General features: G+C 36.9%; 1 protein-coding gene and 1 pseudogene across 1 annotated transcript; one reads left to right on the top strand and one right to left on the bottom strand.

The window, feature by feature from the left end:
* Positions 3,575-8,070, bottom strand: LOC109949178 (annotated as a pseudogene).
* Positions 16,678-19,793, top strand: LOC18778060 (probable serine/threonine-protein kinase PBL15). Its single transcript, XM_007211048.2, has 5 exons — positions 16,678-17,154; positions 18,129-18,264; positions 18,339-18,475; positions 18,610-18,733; positions 19,133-19,793. Exons 1-5 carry the CDS (start codon positions 16,735-16,737, stop codon positions 19,576-19,578), a joined length of 1,263 nt encoding a protein of 420 aa, XP_007211110.1. The 5' UTR covers positions 16,678-16,734; the 3' UTR covers positions 19,579-19,793.

Raw genomic sequence — 22,544 nt, 5'->3', positions numbered from 1 at the left:
CTTGTTTTTTTACAAAAATTTCAATAAGACACAAAATTCACGTGCTATAAACATAATTCTAACATATTATTGAATAAAAATAATATGTATTTGAAAAAGCACCTAATTGTTTTTTAAAAAAATGGTATAGCCGTGCGGCTATACTCGTTTTTAAAAATTTTGAAATATAAATAGTACAGCTGCCCGGCTGTACCTGTTTGACACGTGGCTCATAGGCTATGGGCGGGTCTATAAATAGTACAGCCGCTCGGCTATACTAGATTCTTCCTTAATTTTCTATTTAAACATAGTATAGCCGCGCGGCTATACTCACTCTCCCCCCATTTTTTTTTAAACACGTGGCACCTGTGCATTGTGCGCGTCCTTTTTTAATATATAAATAGTATAGCCGCGCGGCTATACTCCCTTTCCCCAATTTTTTTTAAAAACACGTGGCACCTGTGCTTTGTGCTTGTCCTTTTTTAATATATAAATAGTATAGCCGCGCGGCTATACTATTCAAAAGGAAGATTTAATCTGGTACAGTTTTTTTTTTTTTTTTTTTTTTCACTTTTGAATATAAAAGAATTAGTTTCTTTAGTTTTGTTTTTTGGCCTTCTTCTTTAATTAAACATATGCAATTGAGCAATATCTTAGCCTTTTTCAATTACTATTTAATATAAAAAATTAAAGAAAAAGTCCACCAAATAATTGATTTGTACTTGTTAAGTCTTTTATGAAATCCTTTGGGTGTCCTAATTAAATTTCTCCATAGCCCAAGAGCCCTATCCGTTATTATTAGGCCATTACTCGAGTATCTACTGTCCCTTTTTGATTTTTTACTTTTTGATTTCTAAAGATTTTCGCACTTTCACGTTTAATGATGTATTATACAAGTACGCACGTATTTCTCATGTTTAATACACTTGTTTTTTACAAAAATTTCAATAAGACACAAAATTCACGTGTTATACACATAATTCTAACATATTATTGAATAAAAATAATATGTATTTGAAAAAGCACCTAATTGTTTTTTAAAAAAATGGTATAGCCGTGCGGCTATACTCGTTTTTAAAAATTTTGAAATATAAATAGTACAGCTGCCCGGCTGTACCTGTTTGACACGTGGCTCATAGGCTATGGGCGGGTCTATAAATAGTACAGCCGCTCGGCTATACTAGATTCTTCCTTAATTTTCTATTTAAACATAGTATAGCCGCGCGGCTATACTCACTCTCCCCCCATTTTTTTTTAAACACGTGGCACCTGTGCATTGTGCGCGTCCTTTTTTAATATATAAATAGTATAGCCGCGCGGCTATACTCCCTTTCCCCAATTTTTTTTAAAAACACGTGGCACCTGTGCTTTGTGCTTGTCCTTTTTTAATATATAAATAGTATAGCCGCTCGGCTATACTATTCAAAAGGAAGATTTAATCTGGTACAGTTTTTTTTTTTTTTTTTTTTTCACTTTTGAATATAAAAGAATTAGTTTCTTTAGTTTTGTTTTTTGGCCTTCTTCTTTAATTAAACATATGCAATTGAGCAATATATTAGCCTTTTTCAATTACTATTTAATATAAAAAAATTAAAGAACAAGTCCACCAAATAATTAATTTATACTTGTTAAGTCTTTTATGAAATCCTTTGGGTGTCCTAATTAAATTTCTCCATAGCCCAAGAGCCCTATCCGTTATTATTAGGCCATTACTCGAGTATCTACTGTCCCTTTTTGATTTTTTACTTTTTGATTTCTAAAGATTTTCGCACTTTCACGTTTAATGATGTATTATACACGTACGCACGTATTTCTCATGTTTAATACACTTGTTTTTTACAAAAATTTCAATAAGACACAAAATTCACGTGTTATACACATAATTCTAACATATTATTGAATAAAAATAATATGTATTTGAAAAAGCACCTAATTGTTTTTTAAAAAAATAGTATAGCCGTGCGGCTATACTCGTTTTTAAAAATTTTGAAATATAAATACTACAGCTGCCCGGCTGTACCTGTTTGACACGTGGCTCATAGGCTATGGGCGGGTCTATAAATAGTACAGCCGATCGGCTATACTAGATTCTTCCTTAATTTTCTATTTAAACATAGTATAGCCGCGCGGCGATACTCACTCTCCCCCATTTTTTTTTAAACACGTGGCACCTGTGCATTGTGCGCGTCCTTTTTTAATATATAAATAGTATAGCCGCGCGGCTATACTCCCTTTCCCCAATTTTTTTTAAAAACACGTGGCACCTGTGCTTTGTGCTTGTCCTTTTTTAATATATAAATAGTATAGCCGCGCGGCTATACTATTCAAAAGGAAGATTTAATCTGGTACAGTTTTTTTTTTTTTTTTTCACTTTTGAATATAAAAGAATTAGTTTCTTTAGTTTTGTTTTTTGGCCTTCTTCTTTAATTAAACATATGCAATTGAGCAATATCTTAGCCTTTTTCAATTACTATTTAATATAAAAAAAATTAAAGAAAAAGTCCACCAAATAATTAATTTATACTTGTTAAGTCTTTTATGAAATCCTTTGGGTGTCCTAATTAAATTTCTCCATAGCCCAAGAGCCCTATCCGTTATTATTAGGCCATTACTCGAGTATCTACTGTCCCTTTTTGATTTTTTACTTTTTGATTTCTAAAGATTTTCGCACTTTCACGTTTAATGATGTATTATACACGTACGCACGTATTTCTCATGTTTAATACATTTGTTTTTTACAAAAATTTCAATAAGACACAAAATTCACGTGTTATATGTGTTTTAAAAAAATCTCTGTTTTTCCCTAATTGTTTTTAAAAAATATGTAAGCGGGTTTAATTTAAATCACAGAGCCCAAGAGCCCCAAGGCCCAAGGCACATCTTTTGATTAATCAAATATATATATAATTAACCATTGACCCAACTAATTAGGCATTTACCCACAAACCACTCAATTGGGCCACTTGCATAGCCAATACAAACTATTCTATTACCAAGGGTAAGTCTTATAAGGACCTCCAAGAAACTCTAGTGTTCCAATGTGGGAACTCAAACAAGTTTGCAATGCCTCTCAAAACTAACAAAACTAAATTACACATTATTTTTCGCAGAGAATTGTTGTTCTTGTTGGCAAAGAGATTGCAAAATCACCATCTTGCAGGTAGAATGAAAAACCCTGAATTTCTCTCCCAAATTTCCTCAATTCTCAAGAAACAGGACCACTTGGTCGTGGTATAATTACTAAAACTTATGATTTTCCTTCTTCCTTTCATGGTGGAATACAAAGAGCTCTCATTTGATCAGTCCCGAAACTTGTGTCGATTCTACCCTGGCAGAATACAAAGAGCATTAAGGGTAATATTGACTAGATTTCAGATACGCTGTACATCCATATGTATGGTGCTGCCTCCTTGTGAATATGATATTGGAAGAGAATAATTTTCATTGATAGGTACAATTGGTTTTATACATGAGAGTTCTAAGTATACTAGGAAACGTGTCCTCTATTCTAGGGAACTTACTAGGAAAGTAAATCCTAATTACAACAGTATTGATATTAATTGATATTATACAAACTGATTTCCTACACTCCCCCTCAAGTTGAAGAGTGGATATCAAGAACTCTCAACTTGCGAACAAGATTGTTGAATTCTTCTCGTCCCAATGCCTTAGTAAGAATATCGGCTAACTGAGAGGACGACCTCACATGTTGTGTGGCAATCAAACCTTCCTGAATCTTATCTCGAATAAAATGGCAATCCATCTCAATATGTCTTGTTCTCTCATGAAATACTGGATTGGCAGCAATATGTAAAGCTGCCTTGTTGTCACAATACAACAAAGCAGATTGGTGATGAAGAATGCGCAAATCCTTGAGGAGGGATCGAAGCCAAGATAACTCACAACATGCTGCTGCCATAGATCTATATTCAGCTTCTGCTGATGATAAAGATACAGTTTTCTGCCGCTTCGATTTCCATGAAATTAAAGAAGATCCCAGAAACACACAATAGCCTGTAGTGGACCTTCTAGTATTAGGACAACCTGCCCAATCAGAATCACAGAAGGCACGCAAAGTCAAGTCATTCTGAGAAGACAATAATATGCCTTGACCTGGCGATTTTTTTAAATAACGAAGAATACGAAGTGCAGCCTCCATGTGAGGTTTACGTGGGGCATGCATAAACCTACTTAAGACATGAACATAGTAAGTAATATCTGGCCTTGTGATGGTCAAATAAATCAAGCGACCAACGAGTCTTCTATACTGAGCTGGATCTTTAAGTAATTCACCCTTATTTGAGAGCTTAAGACCTTTTTCCATAGGAAAATCAATAGGTGCGGCACCTAGGAGTTTTGCATCCTTCAAAATTTCCAATGCATACTTGCGTTGAGATAAGAAAATGCCCTGTTTTGATCTTGATACCTCAATCCCCAAAAAGTATTTCAAATCTCCAAGATCTTTAATACGAAAATGACGGTGCAAAAAAGCCTTGAGTGCCGAGATAGCTATAGGGTCATTGCCTGTGATAACAATGTCATCAACATAAATCAATAATGCTGTGAAAGAGTGCCCCTTATGGCGTGTAAATAATGAATAGTCAGCTTTAGATTGAATGTAACTAGTAGAACAAATGGCCTGAGAAAACTTAGCAAACCATTGACGAGAAGCTTGCTTTAAACCATAAAGAGATTTATGAAGGCGACATACCAAGTTCTCCCCCTGTCGCCGAAGACCAGGTGGAGGGAGCATGTAGATTTCCTCATGGAGATCACCATGAAGAAAAGCATTGTTGACATCAAGCTGATGAAGGGACCAATTTGGGCGGCAGCAAGAGCGAGAAGGCAGCGGATAGTGGGCATTTTGGCAGTAGGAGAAAAGGTATCATGATAATCGACACCTTCTAGCTGAGTAAAACCTTTAGCAACCAACCGGGCTTTGTAGCGCTCAACCGAGCCATCAGACTTAAGCTTGACTTTATACACCCACCGACAACCAATGGGCTTCTTTCCAGCAAGTAACGGAGTAAGACTCCAAGTGCGGTTATCAGACAAAGCCTGCAATTCAGACTGCATGGCCTCTTGCCAATGAGAGTGGGGAGCAGCGTCCTCATAAGAACTGGGTTCAACAATAGTACTGACTTTTGCGATGAAAGCAAAGTGAGCGGGGGAATAACGATGATATGAGAGAAAATTGCAGAGCGGAAAACGTGTACCTTTAGTAGGACCCGGCAGTAAAGAAGACGAGTGATCAGGGATGGGCAACATGACTTGATTGCAGATGTAGTCACGTAAGCGAACGGAAGGCACAGGGATGCGTTCAGATCGGCGGAGAGGGGGTGGGTCAGGTGCGGGTGCATGTGGACTGGTGACGGGTGAACCGGGGACGTGCCCAGCTGGTGGGGATGAGAGCAAAGGTGGACTGGGCTCAGCAGGCGCGGTGGTGGTGTCAGGTGGGGACGAAGGCAGGGGATGTGGACTGGTGGGGGTCGACTCAGGTAAAGGAGCTGCTGGAGAAGAAGAAAAAATGGGGTCTATGTCTGAAGGGAAAGGAGGTGCCGGAAAGGCAGAGGGAACCGAAAGGGTCGTTGCGGCTGGAGAAGAAGAAAAAAAGGGGTTGACGTCAGAAGGGAAAGGAGGTGCCGGAAAGGCAGAGGGAACCGAAAGTGATGGGGAAGGAAAAGTGTGGTAGGGAAAAATATTTTCATGGAACTTAACATCACGACTTGTGAAAATTTTGTGAGACTCAAGATCATAAAGTTTGAAAGCTTTTTGGCCGAGGGGATAACCAAGGAAAACAGATGGAATTGCACGAGGAGCAAATTTATGTGTGACATGAACATTAGTGGCATATGCAAGGCAACCAAAAATACGGAGATGAGAGAAAGATGGTGTTTTGGAATAAAGACGTTCAAAAGGAGTGTGAAAAGAAAGAAGAGGAGTAGGAAAACGGTTGATGAGATGAACTGCAGTTAAAACACATTCCCCCCAAGATTTGGAAGGAAGATTAGCCTGAAGTTTTAAAGCACGAGCCGTTTCAAGGATGTGGCGATGCTTACGTTCTACGACCCCATTTTGTTGAGGCGTATAAACGCAAGAGTGTTGAAAAATGACGCCTTGTTCATGAAAGAAAGTCTGAAGAGAAAGAAATTCCCCCCCATTGTCGGCACGAAGCTGTTTAATTTGGGAATCAAATTGAGTGCCAACAAAAGAAAAAAAGGTTTTTAAAAGATGTTGAGTCTCATGTTTATGGCGCATTAAAAATACCCAAGTAAAGCGAGAAAAATCATCAACTATTGTAAGAAAATAATGGGCACCAGAAATTGACGAATGCTTATAAGGGCCCCAAATATCACAATGAATTAAATCAAATGGTTTGACAGATGAGATTGAACTTGTTCCGAAAGGGAGACGACTCTGCTTTGCCAAGGGACAAACATGACAAGCGTTATTAGAGACAAAAGGGAAATCTAGTAGATGCTTAGACATAAAATGTAATCTGGAGGAAGAAACATGGCCAAGACGACGATGCCAAAGGTCGGTAGTGGTGACAGTGTGATTGCAGGATGGACGGTGAACGGGATTTTGGTGGGTTGTGTTGGGGGTTGTCTCCGCCAATAGTGCCACCAAGTAATAAAGCCCGTCATGTTGCTTACCCAAACCAATCGTCTTCCTCGTAGCAAGGTCCTGCAAAACGCAATAATATGGGAAAAAAGTCACTGAACAATTCAAATTTTTTGTAAGCTTACTCACAGACATCAAATCTACTATGAAAGTAGGTACACATAGCACATCACGCAAAGTATAAGTAGAATTGAGAGGGAATGATCCTGTTGTAGTAATTGAAGCCTTCTCCCCACTAGGCATACGAACCGGTTGCACAGAATGATCAATATTACGATGAACCAACAATTTTGGAGAAGAAACAATGTGGTCAGTCGCGCCACTGTCGATAATCCAGCGCTGAAATTTTAATTTTGACAAACCTGTGTTGGTGGCAGCTGCATGGACCTGGGATTTCTTGTCAGAAACTGATTTGTCATGCATGATAGCCAACATCTGTTGAATTTAAAGGTCCGAAAGGCCGGACATAACAGACTGCATTGTATCCTTGGTTGGGCCTTCCGAAACATGATTGGAAGATGGACCATCATGCTTTTTCTTAGGTTTGTGGCGTGGATGACCTTCTGGATACCCATGAAGCTTCCAGCAGGTATCAATACGATGGCCATCGTCATCACAATGGGTGCAATGGGGTCGGTTTCTTGAAGATCCAGCGTGGCGATCATCACGGGTGGAGGTCTGGGAACGATTTTGGTCTGTCCTATCAATGCGACGATCCTCACGATTGGTGGATCGATTCTGATTAGGACGTCCAGTTCGAACAGCCATGGCAGCAGTATCGGAAGTTCCAGCAGCAGCTCGTGAGGCTCCAAGCGTGCGTTGCTTTTCTTCTTGGCTGATGGAGGCATATGCTTGCCTAACAGACGGCAAGGGATTCATCAAGAGAATTTGACCACGAACAGCACTATAAGACTCATTCAATCCCATAAGGAATTGCATGAGTTTGTTGCGATCATCATGGGTTGCACAGGTACATGTAGAAGAATCAGTGTAGGAAGCAAGTTCATCCCAAAGACCTTTCAACTTGGTGTAATAGGCAGCAACTGACAATTGATCTTGTGTCAAATATGAAGTCTCCCGTTGAAGTTGGAAGATACGAGGAGCGTTGCTTTGAGAGAATCGTTCACGGAGATCCTCCCAAATCTCGCGGGCCGTGGTACAATATATGACACTATCGCTGATTTCGGGATCAAGACTGTTGACAATCCAGGAGAAAACCATGTCGTTGCAGCGCATCCATACCACGTGTTCATCAGGAGTGGATTCCGATGACGGCTTTTTGAGAGTTCCATCAACGAAACCCAATTTATTCTTTGCGTTCAATGAAATAGTCATGAATCTGCGCCACGTTGCATAATTATCTCCATTCAAAGGCTTTGGTACAATTACCAAACCTGGATGATCTGAATTATTGATGTAGTAAGGACTTGAAGGTTCAACCTTGAATGTGCCAGAGGAATCACTCATGGTTTCCGGCAGCTGAAGTTATGCGGCACGAGAAGGTAAGGTGCCGTAGGAAAAGAAATATGAAGAGCTAGGGTTTGATGTCCTGCTTTGATACCATGTGAATATGATATTGGAAGAGAATAATTTTCATTGATAGGTACAATTGGTTTTATACAAGAGAGTTCTAAGTATACTAGGAAACGTGTCCTCTATTCTAGGGAACTTACTAGGAAAGTAAATCCTAATTACAACAGTATTGATATTAATTGATATTATACAAACTGATTTCCTACACTCCTCCTTTCTACTCTCTAAATTTCATTATGTCGAAGACTGTTGGCCTCTTTAGGTCAACTCGTGTTTGTTTAATAAATCTGCATTTCTTAGCTTAATTCATTGACAGGGATGTAACTTACTAGCTTCTTCTGGTCTCATGTTATGTTAAATAGTGAGAGTTTGTTTTGTCCTTTACAACATCATTTGGGAAAATAGGATTGCAACTCCTATTACACAAAATTACAACATCTTAACTTTCATTCCCTCGCACTAGATTGTTTTATTTTGTCTGGGAAAGGAAAACTCAAACATACCGTCTTTTGATCATGGGTGAATCATAGGCAGTTAGGCTTTTGGCCTGTAAATTATTCTGTTGCTCTTTTCATAAGAAGCTCTGAGTAGTTTTGTTTCAAAATTATGATTTCCATCTGCACTATGCAGGTTATTATGAAGGCCTTAAACATTTGACAGCATGGGAAGAAAAATCTACATGCAATCCAAGTGCATATCTCACCACTGCCTCCCTGGGATGTGATCATGTGACCAGAACAAAATTTCAAAATTTCAAAATTCATTTCCTTTGATTTTTGTTCTGGTTTTTGAATTTAATTATTGTATAGTAAATATCAGCATATTCATGAAGAAATACCATGGCACCATAATTTTTTGTTTAGTAAGTTTCATAATGGTGGAATATACTTTCCTTCATAGGAGTGCAAGAATACAACCACAACTTTTGCTAAGAATCTAAAATGGATTAAAAATAACAAGACAAAAGCTACGAAATTTGAAGATTGGGATCCATGTAGAACTAGCTTACAGCAAAGCAAGAAATTAGAGATGATAGCAAGGCTCAATAGCCTCTAGGCTCTACATTTTGTAGGTCATTAAGAACAACAACAAACCTAATAAGAAGGCTCATATGGAAAGCACCTAGCCTTTCCTTAATAGAACTTGATTCACTAAACAGCGAAAAACTTCAAAGAGCGTTCTTTTTTATATGTGCACCTTTTTCACAATCAGGAATATTATAATAATATTTTTGATATTGCATTTGGAAAATCAAACTATAGTAATTTACAAATGTTTGATTTTTTTTTTATATTGAAAAAAGTTTAATAATTCATGATGTGATGCTTTCTTTATCGCAAGCAATTTTTACCTTGTCAAATTATATTTTTTAGTTTGAAGTCAAAAGTCAAATATACAAATTATATATTAATTATTGTTTTACTTGATCCCTGAAAAACCTAGAATTATACCGAGTGAGCTTAGCTCTTTTAACAATGTTTCGATTCATCTTGAGAAGCCCAAAAACAAATATCATAATTTTATTTTTCATAACAAAAAAGAATTTTATTTATTTTCTTTTTATTATTGTTTTAAATCTTTTTATTTTTGCCAGATATTGCTATAAATCTTTGAATTGGGTTTCTTTGTAGCATTTATTTATCTTTTAGGTCAAAAAACCCAATTAAATTTAAATATTATAAGAATTATTTTTTAGTACAACACAGCACCAAACATAGGTCTTTACTATTTTTACAATCCAGCTTCTTAGTCTGATGCATCACCAAATGTAGGTCAGTACTTAATCTAGCTTAGGCCAATTCGAGCTAATTCGAGATAGTCCTAGGATTTAGTCCAATCCATGAAAGTCCGCCGTGCCAAAGGAGCCCTTATTAGTTTGGATAGAGATTGTACCTTTTCCTTTTGTCTCCACCAGTGCTCCATTTCCCAATTTTACTTGGGATTTACGAACTTGTCTATGTTGGAGAAGATGCTTTCATCTCCAATCATGTGGTTACTACAACCACTATCAATATACCATTTTTTGTTGTTTCCTTCTGATGTGGCTTGAGGAGCATAAAACACATGCTCAATTTTCTTTTCTTTTGAGTAATTGGCTTGATAGTTCTTGGTCTGACAGCCTTTTTCTATGTGCCCAAATTTGTTACAATTTCGACATTTGGGCTTGCCACGGAACCAACAATATTTTTCTAGGTGGTTTGTATTTTTACACAGCCTGTAGGGAGGATAGTTTTTCCTCTCTTTCATTTCTTTTATTTATTTATTTCCCTAATAAGATTGGATTTATAACCTTCTCCTCTAGAACTTTCTCCAAATTTTTTTCTTCCCTTCTTTAGTATTATGAGACCTTAAATTAAGTTTTGATTGAAAGGCGCTTTCAACTGAATTTTCATTTCACCTACTCAATCTTTTATCATGCTTCAAGAGAGCCCATTAGTTTTGTTACAGACTAGTTAAATCTTTTATCTGTTCAATGATAGTAACTAAAGGATCATAATTATCAGGAAGACTTATAAGTATTTTTTTCTACAATTCTTGAATCATTAATATTTTCTCTATAGGCTCTCAATTGATTGATTATTTCTTTTATTTAGTATAATAGTCTTGTGTGGTCTCAGAATCCTTCATTTTAATGTTTTCAAAATCTCTTCTCAAAGTTTGTAGTTTAACCGTAAGTACCTTGACATTGCCTTGAAATTCCTCCTTTAAGGTATTCTATACTTCCTTTGCAGTTGTGGCTCCCATAATCCTTGGAAAAGTCGTATCATGCAAGGCTTGTTGCAAGGCATATAAGGCCCTTGCTTCTTTTTGTTGATCCTTTTTTAGTTGCCTCAACTGTTCCACGATTAAATTTTCTGGATTATTGAAGCCACTATCAACTATGTCCATAAATCTTGAGACATAAAATATAGGTCTTCATTTTAAGACTCTAGAAGTCATAGTTTTCTCCGGTGAAAATATGAAGAGGGACAAAGTTCTGGCTAGTGGTAGACATGATGAAGGACTTGAGTGAACCAACGCCCAAGGTTGATCGGAACAAGTTCTGATACCACTGTTAGTCTATGGGAGAAGAGGTTTAGGAAAATAGCTTAACTTGGAATGGAAACTTTTGAAAGAGTAACAAAGTAGGTTTATTTGAATGAAGCAGGAAAGGTACAAGGCTTGATTACTTGAGTTGGACAGCTGTAGTCTTTCAGCTTGATTACTTGAGTGGGTTGCATGCTTATTTATACAGATGCTAAGTTGACAATTTTGCTTGGACAAGTCGGTTGTACAGTAACCATGCGACTTTATCTAAGGCATTTTTAGCCACAAGTTACTCCTATAATTCTAGAATTCTCTAGTTACAATTACAATAAATAATTATTAGGATGGTTCTAGTAAGAGTCAACCATCTTTTACTTAGTAATTCTCTCAATTATTCTAGAATTTTCTAGTTTGAGAATAATGCTACACCTGCAACCAAGAAGACGACCCAGCTCATCATAGCTGTGTTGAAGGTAGACTTCTCCATGTTTTTATGATTTTTGTGACACGTTAGGGTTAATCTGAATATCAGGGTTTACTTTGTATTACACTGAGTACGTAAGTGAGGTCTCTTGGGTTGTATCTATTTGTAGGGGTTCACACACATCTAGTTTTAACATCAAAGAAAGCTAAAAATAGCACGTTAATGAAGTACTTTCCAAACTATATGGGATGCTCCCTTGATACATATCTTATGGATGGTTTCCGTAAATGACTTTTTGAATTAAAATTTAGAGAAGAGTTAAAAACTCTCAACTTCATCTATGCTTCATGTTCATCTTCTAAAATAAGTAAAAAAACGTTATCTTTAATCTTACTAACACATCATCCGGCATTTAGATAAGGTTGATATCTTTGTTAGCTAGGCAAGATGTTAGAAATTATCAAGACCACAAAGATAAATAATATAAGGCATAAATAATATTAGCCATGCTCAATTCTAGTACCATTTGTATGTGTTGTTATTATTCATAGCAGGAAGATTAATACATCCCCATAGGCCATAGCCACTTGTTTATAATCCAACACTTAAGTTGCACCTCTCTAGCCATCAATTCACGCCTACGCATATGCATTTCCCATTAACACATTTGAGGGTTCCCGATCGACATAGGAAATCAATTTTGTCGCAGTCCTTCTGACTGGAACATGGGTTTTCATTTTCAGTTGTCTGGGCGGAGCCATCACTATTTGGTATTTTGCATTCGCACAAGTTGTTAATGCAGATCCTTTTAAACTCTTTTGAGTAACAGGGAAACGTTTCGCAGTCAGCGGTAGTAGAGCATCTTCGCTTAATCACCATGGCTTCCGAGAAGAATGGTACACCTACGACCCAAAAACAAAATATAATCGTTTAGAGACCTTATATAATACAGTGTTCTGCTACAACAAGATATATATGAAGAAAAAAAACTCACAAGATGCAATGACCAAGAAGACGATGAAAACAGCTGCCTTAGATGTTGCCTTCTCCATGTCTGATTTTGATTTTGTCACCTGAGATGGATGGATGTGAATCGTGATGATCAACTTCTCCAAGGTTTTCGTTTTGCACTATAGTAAGGAGCCCCTTGGGCTATATTTATACAATAGGCGTGTCGATATTTTTGGTAGTTTGAACGCCAGAGAAATCTTATATGTAATTTTTCCAAACTTCGTGGAAAATAATATGATATTTTCAGATAATACCGTCCAACTTTTGGCTTTGATAATATGGATTATCTTTAATCTTGTTAACTAATCAAGAAATATATCATCCCTTAATAGGCATTTCTGTATACGTCGAGTGCAATGAACCCCACACTAATACATATGTGAGATCCATCGTACATGTACAACATTAATGATAGAAATTCTGATTATGTATCCTTGCGCTTTTATTGCTGGGCATTGCCCATATCAAGACACTCGATAGTTCCTAAAGTTCATGGAATTCCTGTGCAATCAGCCGAATTGGAACATTGATCCTCATTTGGATGTGCAAGTCCAGTATTTGAGAGTAGGCATTCGCAATAGTTGTCACAACAAATCTTTGTGGATCAACCACATGGAAACGTTTTGCAGTCGGCGTTTGAAGAACATTTTTGAGCATTCATCCTGGCTTCTGCTCTCATTCTACACCTGACAAAAAATATATATTAGGTTATATTTGGAGACTTTTAATTATGTAAAACCAAAAATTCGTAGATCATCCTTACAAATTATATGTAAAACCTAAAAGGTATCCCCTACGAATTTTAGGGTCCCCCACGAATTTTTTTCAATGATCCAAATCATTATTTTTCACATCTTCTTTCATAGATCATCCTTACAAAAAAATATGAAAATCATTAAGGCATCTAATTGAGACCAGCAAAATCAATGAACATAATGCTTCAAGAAAGTAAATAAATTTCAATAATTTAATTGAGTGGTCAAATGATATCAGATTCAAGTGATTTTTTTTGTAAAGATGATATTTGAATGAATATCTACAAAATAAACGGTTTGGATTAGTGAAATATAATGCGTTGTGGGCCTTACAAAGGTATCTCTCAAATAAGGGATCCCTTAACGGAAGCTCTCTGTATATATAAAGGATTCCTCATGCGTATTATTGAAATATTTTGTTAATCATTTCTTAGCAATCAACGGATGCAGAGCAAGTGTGATACTTTTTCGATGAAAAAGAGGCTTAACTTTGACTTTGTTGATTAGAATCAATTGGATCCAAGCATGTGCATTTGTGGTCAAAACAAATAACTGTTCTTGAAACACATGAAGTTTTGTCACAATCCTGGTTAGTAGAACATTGTTTCCCTTCTGCTCCTGTTGAGAATAATGTTACACCTGCAAATTAACATTGTTTAAAAAAAAAAATTAAAAAAAATTACTAGTCAATGTTATGTAAATCTAATAAAAATATTTTTATGAGTCTAGTGGGAGAACTGAAGTAGTGAGAAAAACTTGCGAACGAGGTCTCGCCCAGTGGAAAAAGGTATTAACTTGCTGACTAATGGTCTCATATTCAAACTCCCATGGTACCTTGGTAGTGTGTGTGTGTGTGAGAAATCACCTTTCCCCTTCCTAACTTTGGTAAAAAAAAAAAAAAAAAAAAAAATAGTTGTGAGGAAAACTCACTAGTTGCAATGACCAAGAGGACAACCCAAATAGTATTAGCCTTCTTCATATTTGTATGATTTGTGTGGACCTGCTGAATTTCAAGGTTTGTTTTGCATTATAAGTGAGCTCTTTTGGGCCATATTTATAAGGGTTGCATGTGCAGATTAACGCAAGAGAAGCATGAAATTTAAAGATATCTTCTTGATGCATGTGTGGTTTGATTTGGTTTGTAGTGGATTAGTTTGTAAATTTCGTTAAATTAACAAAAGTGATTCCTTATGTAGTATAATCACCAAGGAAATTATTTCGTCAAATTAATAAATGAGATTCCTTAGGTATAATCAATAAGAAATTTTTTAGTAAGCCCCTTTCAATAAGAAAGATTTTAAAAAATTTTTTTAATCTAGAATGGAAAATATTTGAATTTTTAATTTTACCTAACTAAATAGGTATTGTTCCCAAAATTCCATTACAATGAGATTTTAGGTAGGGAAAAACACAAACTTACCATGAACTATACAACCACTCCATGATCATCATGGCCACTGACATCGTTGATCAATGCTTATTACCAATGAAACGATTTTCACAGAACAGTAATACCAAACTAGCCTTTAGTATAAAATTATATCTCTTTATTTTATTGATTTTTTGTGTATAGTAGATTCCAAATTCTTACGATTTTCAATTGTTCTTGCAAATAAAACATATATCTTCAAGATAAGGAAAAAGACTTTGAAATGCATTTTGTTTTGATCCAGTTAACTTCTTAAGAATAGTAAGTATGAAAGTTTTTGGATGTGAAAATCGCACTGCCACATGATGCTAATTCAACGATTATAATATTAGAATTGACATTTTATGAATCATAGGGTTGACAATATTAGAGCAGTTCGAGCGGGCAACCCCTTGCCCAGGCAAAGTGGGGCCTAGGCCCAGAAAGTGTTTCAGGGCAATTGGTGGGCACCACAAGCCTGGGCTGTTGCCTGGGTTGCTGATATCAGCAAAGAAATCTTTTTTATAAAAAATCTTAAAACATACTAAGTCATATTCTTCACTTCCCACACCAAAACTCTATACAAATTCCTCTAATCATATCTCATGTGAATAGTGGTTGCCCTTAAGTTGCCATGGCAATAGGTGGAAACATCACAAGCCTTTAGAATAGTAACAGCCATTGCCTTGCCCTTGCCCTTTACCATGATAAATGGGTGGAAGTGCTCTTAGTGTGACATGAATTTGGATAGCTGAGACCACTAATCTGGAAGTTAAAGCTCTTTTCCATTGGGCTAGATCCCATTGATTATGAATGTTCAATTTTAACATTCTATATAATTTGAAATTGTTGTGGGAGAGAAGCACAAGTAGTGGACTAAAGGTGGAGAAGGGTGGGATATCAGCTTGGTATAAAATGGGTTATTTGATGCAGTGGAAGTTTGTGCAAAACGAAAAGATATACGTTGGATCACCAATTGTGTAAACAAAACTTGGGAGACCATACATTTCCTTGGATAAGCTCAAGTTAGTCATCATTAGGTAAATGCGTGCGTAGAGGAAACAAGTACAATACAATAAAGAAAGAAATAAAGAAAAAGAAGAAGAAGAAGAGGATACGCTTGCAAGGCTGACCTGAAAAATAAAGAAAGAATCAGCAGCCTTGTCTTCATTATATATTTCTCATCGTCAAATGCACAACATAGCTCAGCTTGGTTTTTGTATTTTCAGGTGGAAAAGGCGCAGGGCCGTTGGACTTGTTCGAGTTCACATATAACTATATATATAATCTCTAATTAACTGCTATTGACAATAGGCTTACGTTTACGGTTGTTTAATGGAGTAGGAACATGGAAGACTATCCTATCCTATATACATCACTCACCACTATGTATTTTAATTAAAGAATTCCCTTTTTCTAATACACAAATTATATTCGGAGATTTAAATGGAATACAAGATAAAGCGAATATGAAACTATTTGAGTGTGGGTGACGAGTTATATTTTTATTTTATCAATCGAGATGAGTGATTTGAATTTGGTAACTCTTCTTCTAACATTTAAAAAAGAACTATCATTAGAGTAAAAACGGGTAAACACGTCTTACATAAAATATGTGGTCGTGTAGCATGTAAATATGAAACATATTTAACATTTACTTTTCTATAAAGTTAAAAAAAGATTTACTTCAGTACAGGAATATCTTCTCTCGTTTTGCATGAAGACACTACGTTGAAGACAAAATGACAACCAAAGATAACGTTAAAGAAGCAGATTTATATTGCATACGAAATATACATACCCCATTTAGTAGAGTGGTTAGAGCAGTTGAAGAAAGACTGTCTCCCTCTTTCTCTCTTTAGCTTTTAAAATAAGAAACCATGTTTGTTCGGGTATTAATTCTTGTATCCAATGCCAACCCACTACCCAATTCTCCAACCCCTCTTTCCCTAATTCATCTCTCTCCTCCAATAATGAGGCAGCAGCACTCAAAGCCTTGGAGACCCTTCACAGCAAACTGCTGTTCAGCTGAAGATCAAACCATCTTCGGCAACTTCAGCAGGTGCAGGCCATCTAGGTCAGATTTTTCCAAGGATGTCGCTCAGTTACCGTCTTTTCGAAGGTTGTCTTTCTCCGATCTCAGCCGTTCTTCATCGTTGCGCATCAACGACGATCTTGCGCAATCTTTCGGGTCTGACTTGTACGATTTTCAACTGAGTGAGCTGCGTGGTGTGACTCAGAATTTTTCGGTGAATTTTTTGCTTGGAGAAGGCGGGTTTGGAACTGTGCATAAGGGCTACGTTGATGAGAATTTGAGGCAGGGTTTGAAGGCTCAGGCTGTTGCTGTTAAGCTCCTGGACATTGAAGGCCTGCAAGGACACCGCGAATGGCTTGTAAGGATTTTTTTTTTAAATTTTAATCTTATTATTTTCTGTCATGACGGGTTTATTTTCGATGCTAACTAGTTTCTAATTAAATACTAAATAATGGGATTATTATTATTGTTACTATTATTATAAAAATGAGTTTTGACGAACTTTTGTAATTAGATTATATTTTGATTTTACTAACTTTCGACCAAAAAAAAAAAAAACAACAACCAAACACGTGCTAGTATGCGGTAGAGACACACTTAAGTCAGGAATGGCTTTGACTCTCTCCTCATCTTTTTGACCTCTCTCCTCAACTACACTAACGGCCCCTCTAAATGAAGTTATTATATTTTTAATTTTTTATAGAAACGATAGTCTAATTCTTCTAACTTAATTTAAATTATAGAGAGGGAAACTCAAACTTGGGTGCAAGGGGATCCTTGCTCTTATAGTAAATGAAAGCTATCTCGAAAAGAGCATGAGCGCAAGCAAAGTTCTTCCTTTCTTCCTGTCTCTAGCATTTAACAACCTAAAGGGAATATCACTTCTCTCTCGAAAAGAGCATGAGCGGAAGGAAAATTCTTCCTTTCTATCTGTCTCTAGCATTTAACAACCTAAAGGGAAGGTCACTTCTCTGACCAACTGACCTAACTCACATTAATTTGCTAAATCAAGTTAAACATTAATAAGAGTTTAGAAATATTTTACTCTAATATCTAACGTTTGCCTAGTTATATTTTGTTGTATTAGTATTTGCTATTTCATCCCCTAGCTCGTGTCCAGTGACATTTGCCAAAAACTCAAAAAGAAGTTTTCAAAGTTAAGTTGGGTTGGTTTTTTTGACACCATTGCGCAAAGGTGACCGGTCAATTTGACAATTTCTGTACACCAGTTTCGGAAATATTACAATTTTTTTTTAACCCATCTAAAAGTAAAACACGCACAAGAATGTTGGAAGATTGACCAATTTATTCATAATTGCTTGCTTCTTGCAGGCAGAGGTGATATTTCTTGGACAGCTGAGGCACCCCCACTTAGTGAAATTAATTGGCTACTGTTGCGAGGACGAGGAAAGGCTTCTTGTTTATGAGTTCATGCCCAGAGGCAGCTTAGAGAATCACTTATTCAAAAGTGCGTAGATTTGATAGAGCAATTTTTGCTTTTTTCTTTAGCTGCATGCTTCTAATTATCTAATATGAGTGCAGGGCTTTCAATATCATTGCCATGGTCTACAAGACTAAAGATTGCAATAGGAGCAGCCAAAGGCCTTGCCTTCTTGCATGGGGCTGAGAAACCTGTCATATATCGGGATTTAAAAACTTCAAATGTCTTGCTAGATTCCGTATCTCTCTCTCTCTCTCTCTCTCTCTCTCTCTCTATTACATATATATATAGCTCCTTCCCTTTCGATCTATCCTACTTTGCATTTCCAGAAATTTAACTATAATTATATGCCCCGTCAATCTGCGTTGGTAGGATTTCACAGCAAAACTGTCAGATTTTGGACTTGCAAAGATGGGACCTGAAGGATCAGAAACGCATGTCACAACAAGAGTAATGGGTACCTACGGATATGCTGCTCCTGAATACGTCTCAACAGGTAGCTAGCATTTAAGTCAAAGACAACGCCGCAAACTAACAACCTTTTCTTTGACAACATTTTTGTTCACTACCACCATGTTAATTGTCTTTGGATCAGTTTAAGTTTTGACATTGATATAACCGATAGAGTAATCACACTAATACAACGACAATTAACATGGTGGTAATGCTCACGATCAACTGCTGACAGAGTATGTTAAAACTCGGTTTCCACAATATACATGGTTCATTTTTCAATTGTATGTGTTTATATCAAGTGCAACATAATAGATTTTGAGAAAAAAAAAAAGTTGGGCTATTAAGTATTTTCCTTCAAGTAAAAAAAGTTTGATGATTTACAGAAACAAAAAATGATGGTTAAATTTAATGCATTTACATTTGAATGACATTGTTTCAGGGCAATTGACAACAAAATGTGACATTTACAGCTTTGGGGTAGTGCTACTTGAATTGCTAACAGGAAGAAGAGCAATGGACAAATCGAGACCAAAGAGTGAGCAAAATCTGATTGATTGGGCAAAACCATACCTGTCTAGCACGCGGAGGTTACGCTATGTTATGGATCCAAGGCTTTCCGGCCAATATTCTGTTAAGGGAGCAAAGGAGATTGCCCATCTGGCATTACAATGCATAAGTTTGAGCCCCAAGGACAGGCCTAGAATGCCAGCCATTATCGAAACTCTTGAAAGCTTGCAGTTTTTAAAGGACATGGCTGTCACTTGTGGGCATTGGCCGGCATCACAAAAATCTAGTAGAAATGGGGTTTTTGCTAAAGCTAAAAATGATGGTAAAGTTGAGAGTATCAGGAAATATTCTCCAGCTGCAGCTGCAAATCAGAAATAATCTTGAAGATATCTCGAATGAAAGCTATATATGTCCAGTCTAATATGGAAAGTGTGCCAAAATTGTAAGTTGAAAAGATACATTTGAAATCCGAGGCATGTCAAGGTGCCAATGTAAATACATAAATGGGATTAGGATCATTGTATCCTTATGGAGGTTTTGAAATGTCAACCATGTACTTAAAAAAGAGCTCAAGAGCATGGGGTTCTAACTCATGAAGTGGTTGAGAGTATTTTGCACTACCCACACACCCTTTTGCGTAGAAAACATTCCTTAGCCAACCCCTACCAGCACTGTCACACCCCGGATCAGCTCCGCCGTAACACGATATTTTTCGCTTTGGGCCCCCCCATGCCCTCACAGTTTTGTTTCTGGGAACCCACGAGCAACTTCCCAGTGTGTCACCAATCCTAAGATTGCTCTAGCCCAAACTCGCTTAACTTCGGAGTTCCCATGACTCCGAAGCCAATGAACTCCCAAAAGGCCTCGTGCTAGATAGAGGTGAGCATGTACTACATAAGATACATCACCTCCTTTCCATTGGTCCATGTGAGATGTTACAATCTACCCTCCTTAGGGGCCCGATGTCCTCATCCACACACTAGCACCACACGGTAGAGTGACTCTGACACCATTATGTCACATCTCGGATCGGCTCCGCCGTAGCACAATATTGTCCGCTTTGGGCCCCCCCATACCCTCACAGTTTTGTTTATGGGAACTCATGAGCAACTTCCCAGTGGGTCACCTATCATGGGATTGCTCTAGCCCAATTCGCTTAACCTTGAAGTTCCCATGACTCCGAAGTCAGTGAGCTCCCAAAAGGTCTCATGCTAGATAGAGGTGGGCATGCACATATAAGGTACATCACCCCCTCTCCGTTGGTCGATGTGAGATGTTACAAGCACATAGAGAAAAAAAAACAAACATGAAGAAAGAGCCAATCATCCTTGCCGCACGCCAATCACCCATGCCCTTCAAGGCTTAATTAAAGGAGACCAAGTTAATTTTCAATTATTAATCTTCTTTTTTTCTCTCGATTCGTTGATGTTCAAATTTGGGGAATTTTTAGAATTTATGAAGTATCAATTAGGGATTTGTAAAAGAAAATTCTTTGTAATTGTTTTTGGCTTGGCCAAAACATTTGATTGTATAAGTTTTGTAATTAAAAGTAAATAAATGAAAGTAGGTCAGCCCCTCGTAGTGCCCTAAAATTCCAATATACTTTTAACAGTCCCGATCTCTTGGACCACAGAAGTCCAAGAAATTGTGGTCACCCACCGTTGGATATTAATCCAATGGTTCAAAAAAAAAATTAAAAAGGAGTGCAAGAGTGAGTGAACCGTTGAATTTACATCCAACGGTGAGTGACCACAAATCTCTTGGACCCCTGTAGTCCAAGAGATCAGGACTGATACTTTTAATTGTAATCATTCATGTTTGACGCTATAAAGCTTTAATCCTTAGAACTTCTACATTTCTAATTATTTTGTTTAATTAGTACGAGTTTATTTATTTGGTTGGTTAGTATGAGTTTTTGTTTTGGTTAATTAATATAGGTTTTTTATTTTTATTTTATTTTATTTTATAGGATCTTTCCTATTGTGAGGGGCGATAATATACTAAACTCACACACACAACATGAATGCTAGGACTTGAATCTAGGACCTTGCCTAATGAAACAATTACTCCAAACCACTACACTAGTGGGTCATTTGCATGTTTTGTGTTTTTAAAGCAATTGGAAATCTATAGGATTTTAATTAACCTCAATTTGCTTCCATTAAGAAAGTTGGGTTAGTATCTAGAGTCGCTCTCTCGCTAGCAAGGAGAGTAAAAACGTCTAGTGTTCTTTGGGAAGATTTTAATTAACCTCAATTTGCTTCCATTAAGAAAGTTCTTTGATTCTTCTGTTTAGTCAATCACATGGGTGGTATTCTTTCCTATCCCGGGTTTTCTCTAGGAAGATTTTAACGAGACCGCCATTAACATGCTAGTTCATACCATGTAATGTTTCATTTGGGTTTAATGAAATACTATCTTTTCTCAAAAAAGAAAGAAAGAAACAATTGGAAATATATACATGCCGACTCCATTGATTATGTTCCTCCCTTCAAGGCTTTTACGTAAGGTAAATCTAGCTCACCTCAGTTTGAAATCCTGAGTCTGTCCCTAATTTGAAGGTTCTGGTTGTTGAGAAGTTTCCTTACGGGAAGGAAGTCTAGTTTCTGCTCAAAAACTCTGTCCAACTGTTGAAGAGTGGAGTAAGTTTTCATCCTACCTTCGAGCAAGCTAAGGCTTATAAATGTTGGATTGTAGGGTGATTGTGAGTGGTGTTGTTATGACACCATTGTTGGTTCATGTGGTGAAAGGGTTTAGGACAAAAAACAATAATGGAAACAAAGTGGTTTTATTATATTGGAGGAGAATAATACATAGCATTGTGTGGACTAATTGGGCTTCTACACTTAACATATTAGCTTATTGGCCACTACACTTGATTTAGAATAGTTTGAACTATTTGACCCTTCACTTAGATTAGTTTGGACTATTTGGCCATTCACTTAGATTGGTGAGCTTATTGGCTCCCTAATAGTTTGATTTGGGTCGCTCTTGGCTCCCTAATTGTTTGAGAGTTCTTTTGTGGACTCCACATTTCATTGGGGTTGCATGCCTATTTATAGGCATTCTTTGCCGACTTAGCCTTTGTCCACCGACTTGGGCATTTCCTCCCAACCACATTTTTGTATGCTCTAGAGATTTCTTCCGCCGCCATACTCTAGCCATTCACTTATCACTTTTTCTAGAATATTCCACCATATTTTTATTTTGCTTTGCTGCCATGCAACTTATTTATTGTGAGCTCTTGAATTCTCTAAGATTCTTCTTGAAATCTTAAGCACAAATGTGCATTATTTTCAACAATAAAAATGGTTGTCAGAATGCCTCTGCAGACCTTGTTAAAC

The sequence above is a fragment of the Prunus persica genome, chromosome G5 (genome assembly GCF_000346465.2).
Source record: "Prunus persica cultivar Lovell chromosome G5, Prunus_persica_NCBIv2, whole genome shotgun sequence".
NCBI lineage: Eukaryota > Viridiplantae > Streptophyta > Magnoliopsida > Rosales > Rosaceae > Prunus > Prunus persica.
The sequence above is the reverse complement of the archived record's forward strand: the minus strand, read 5'-3'. Positions and strand labels throughout refer to the sequence as shown.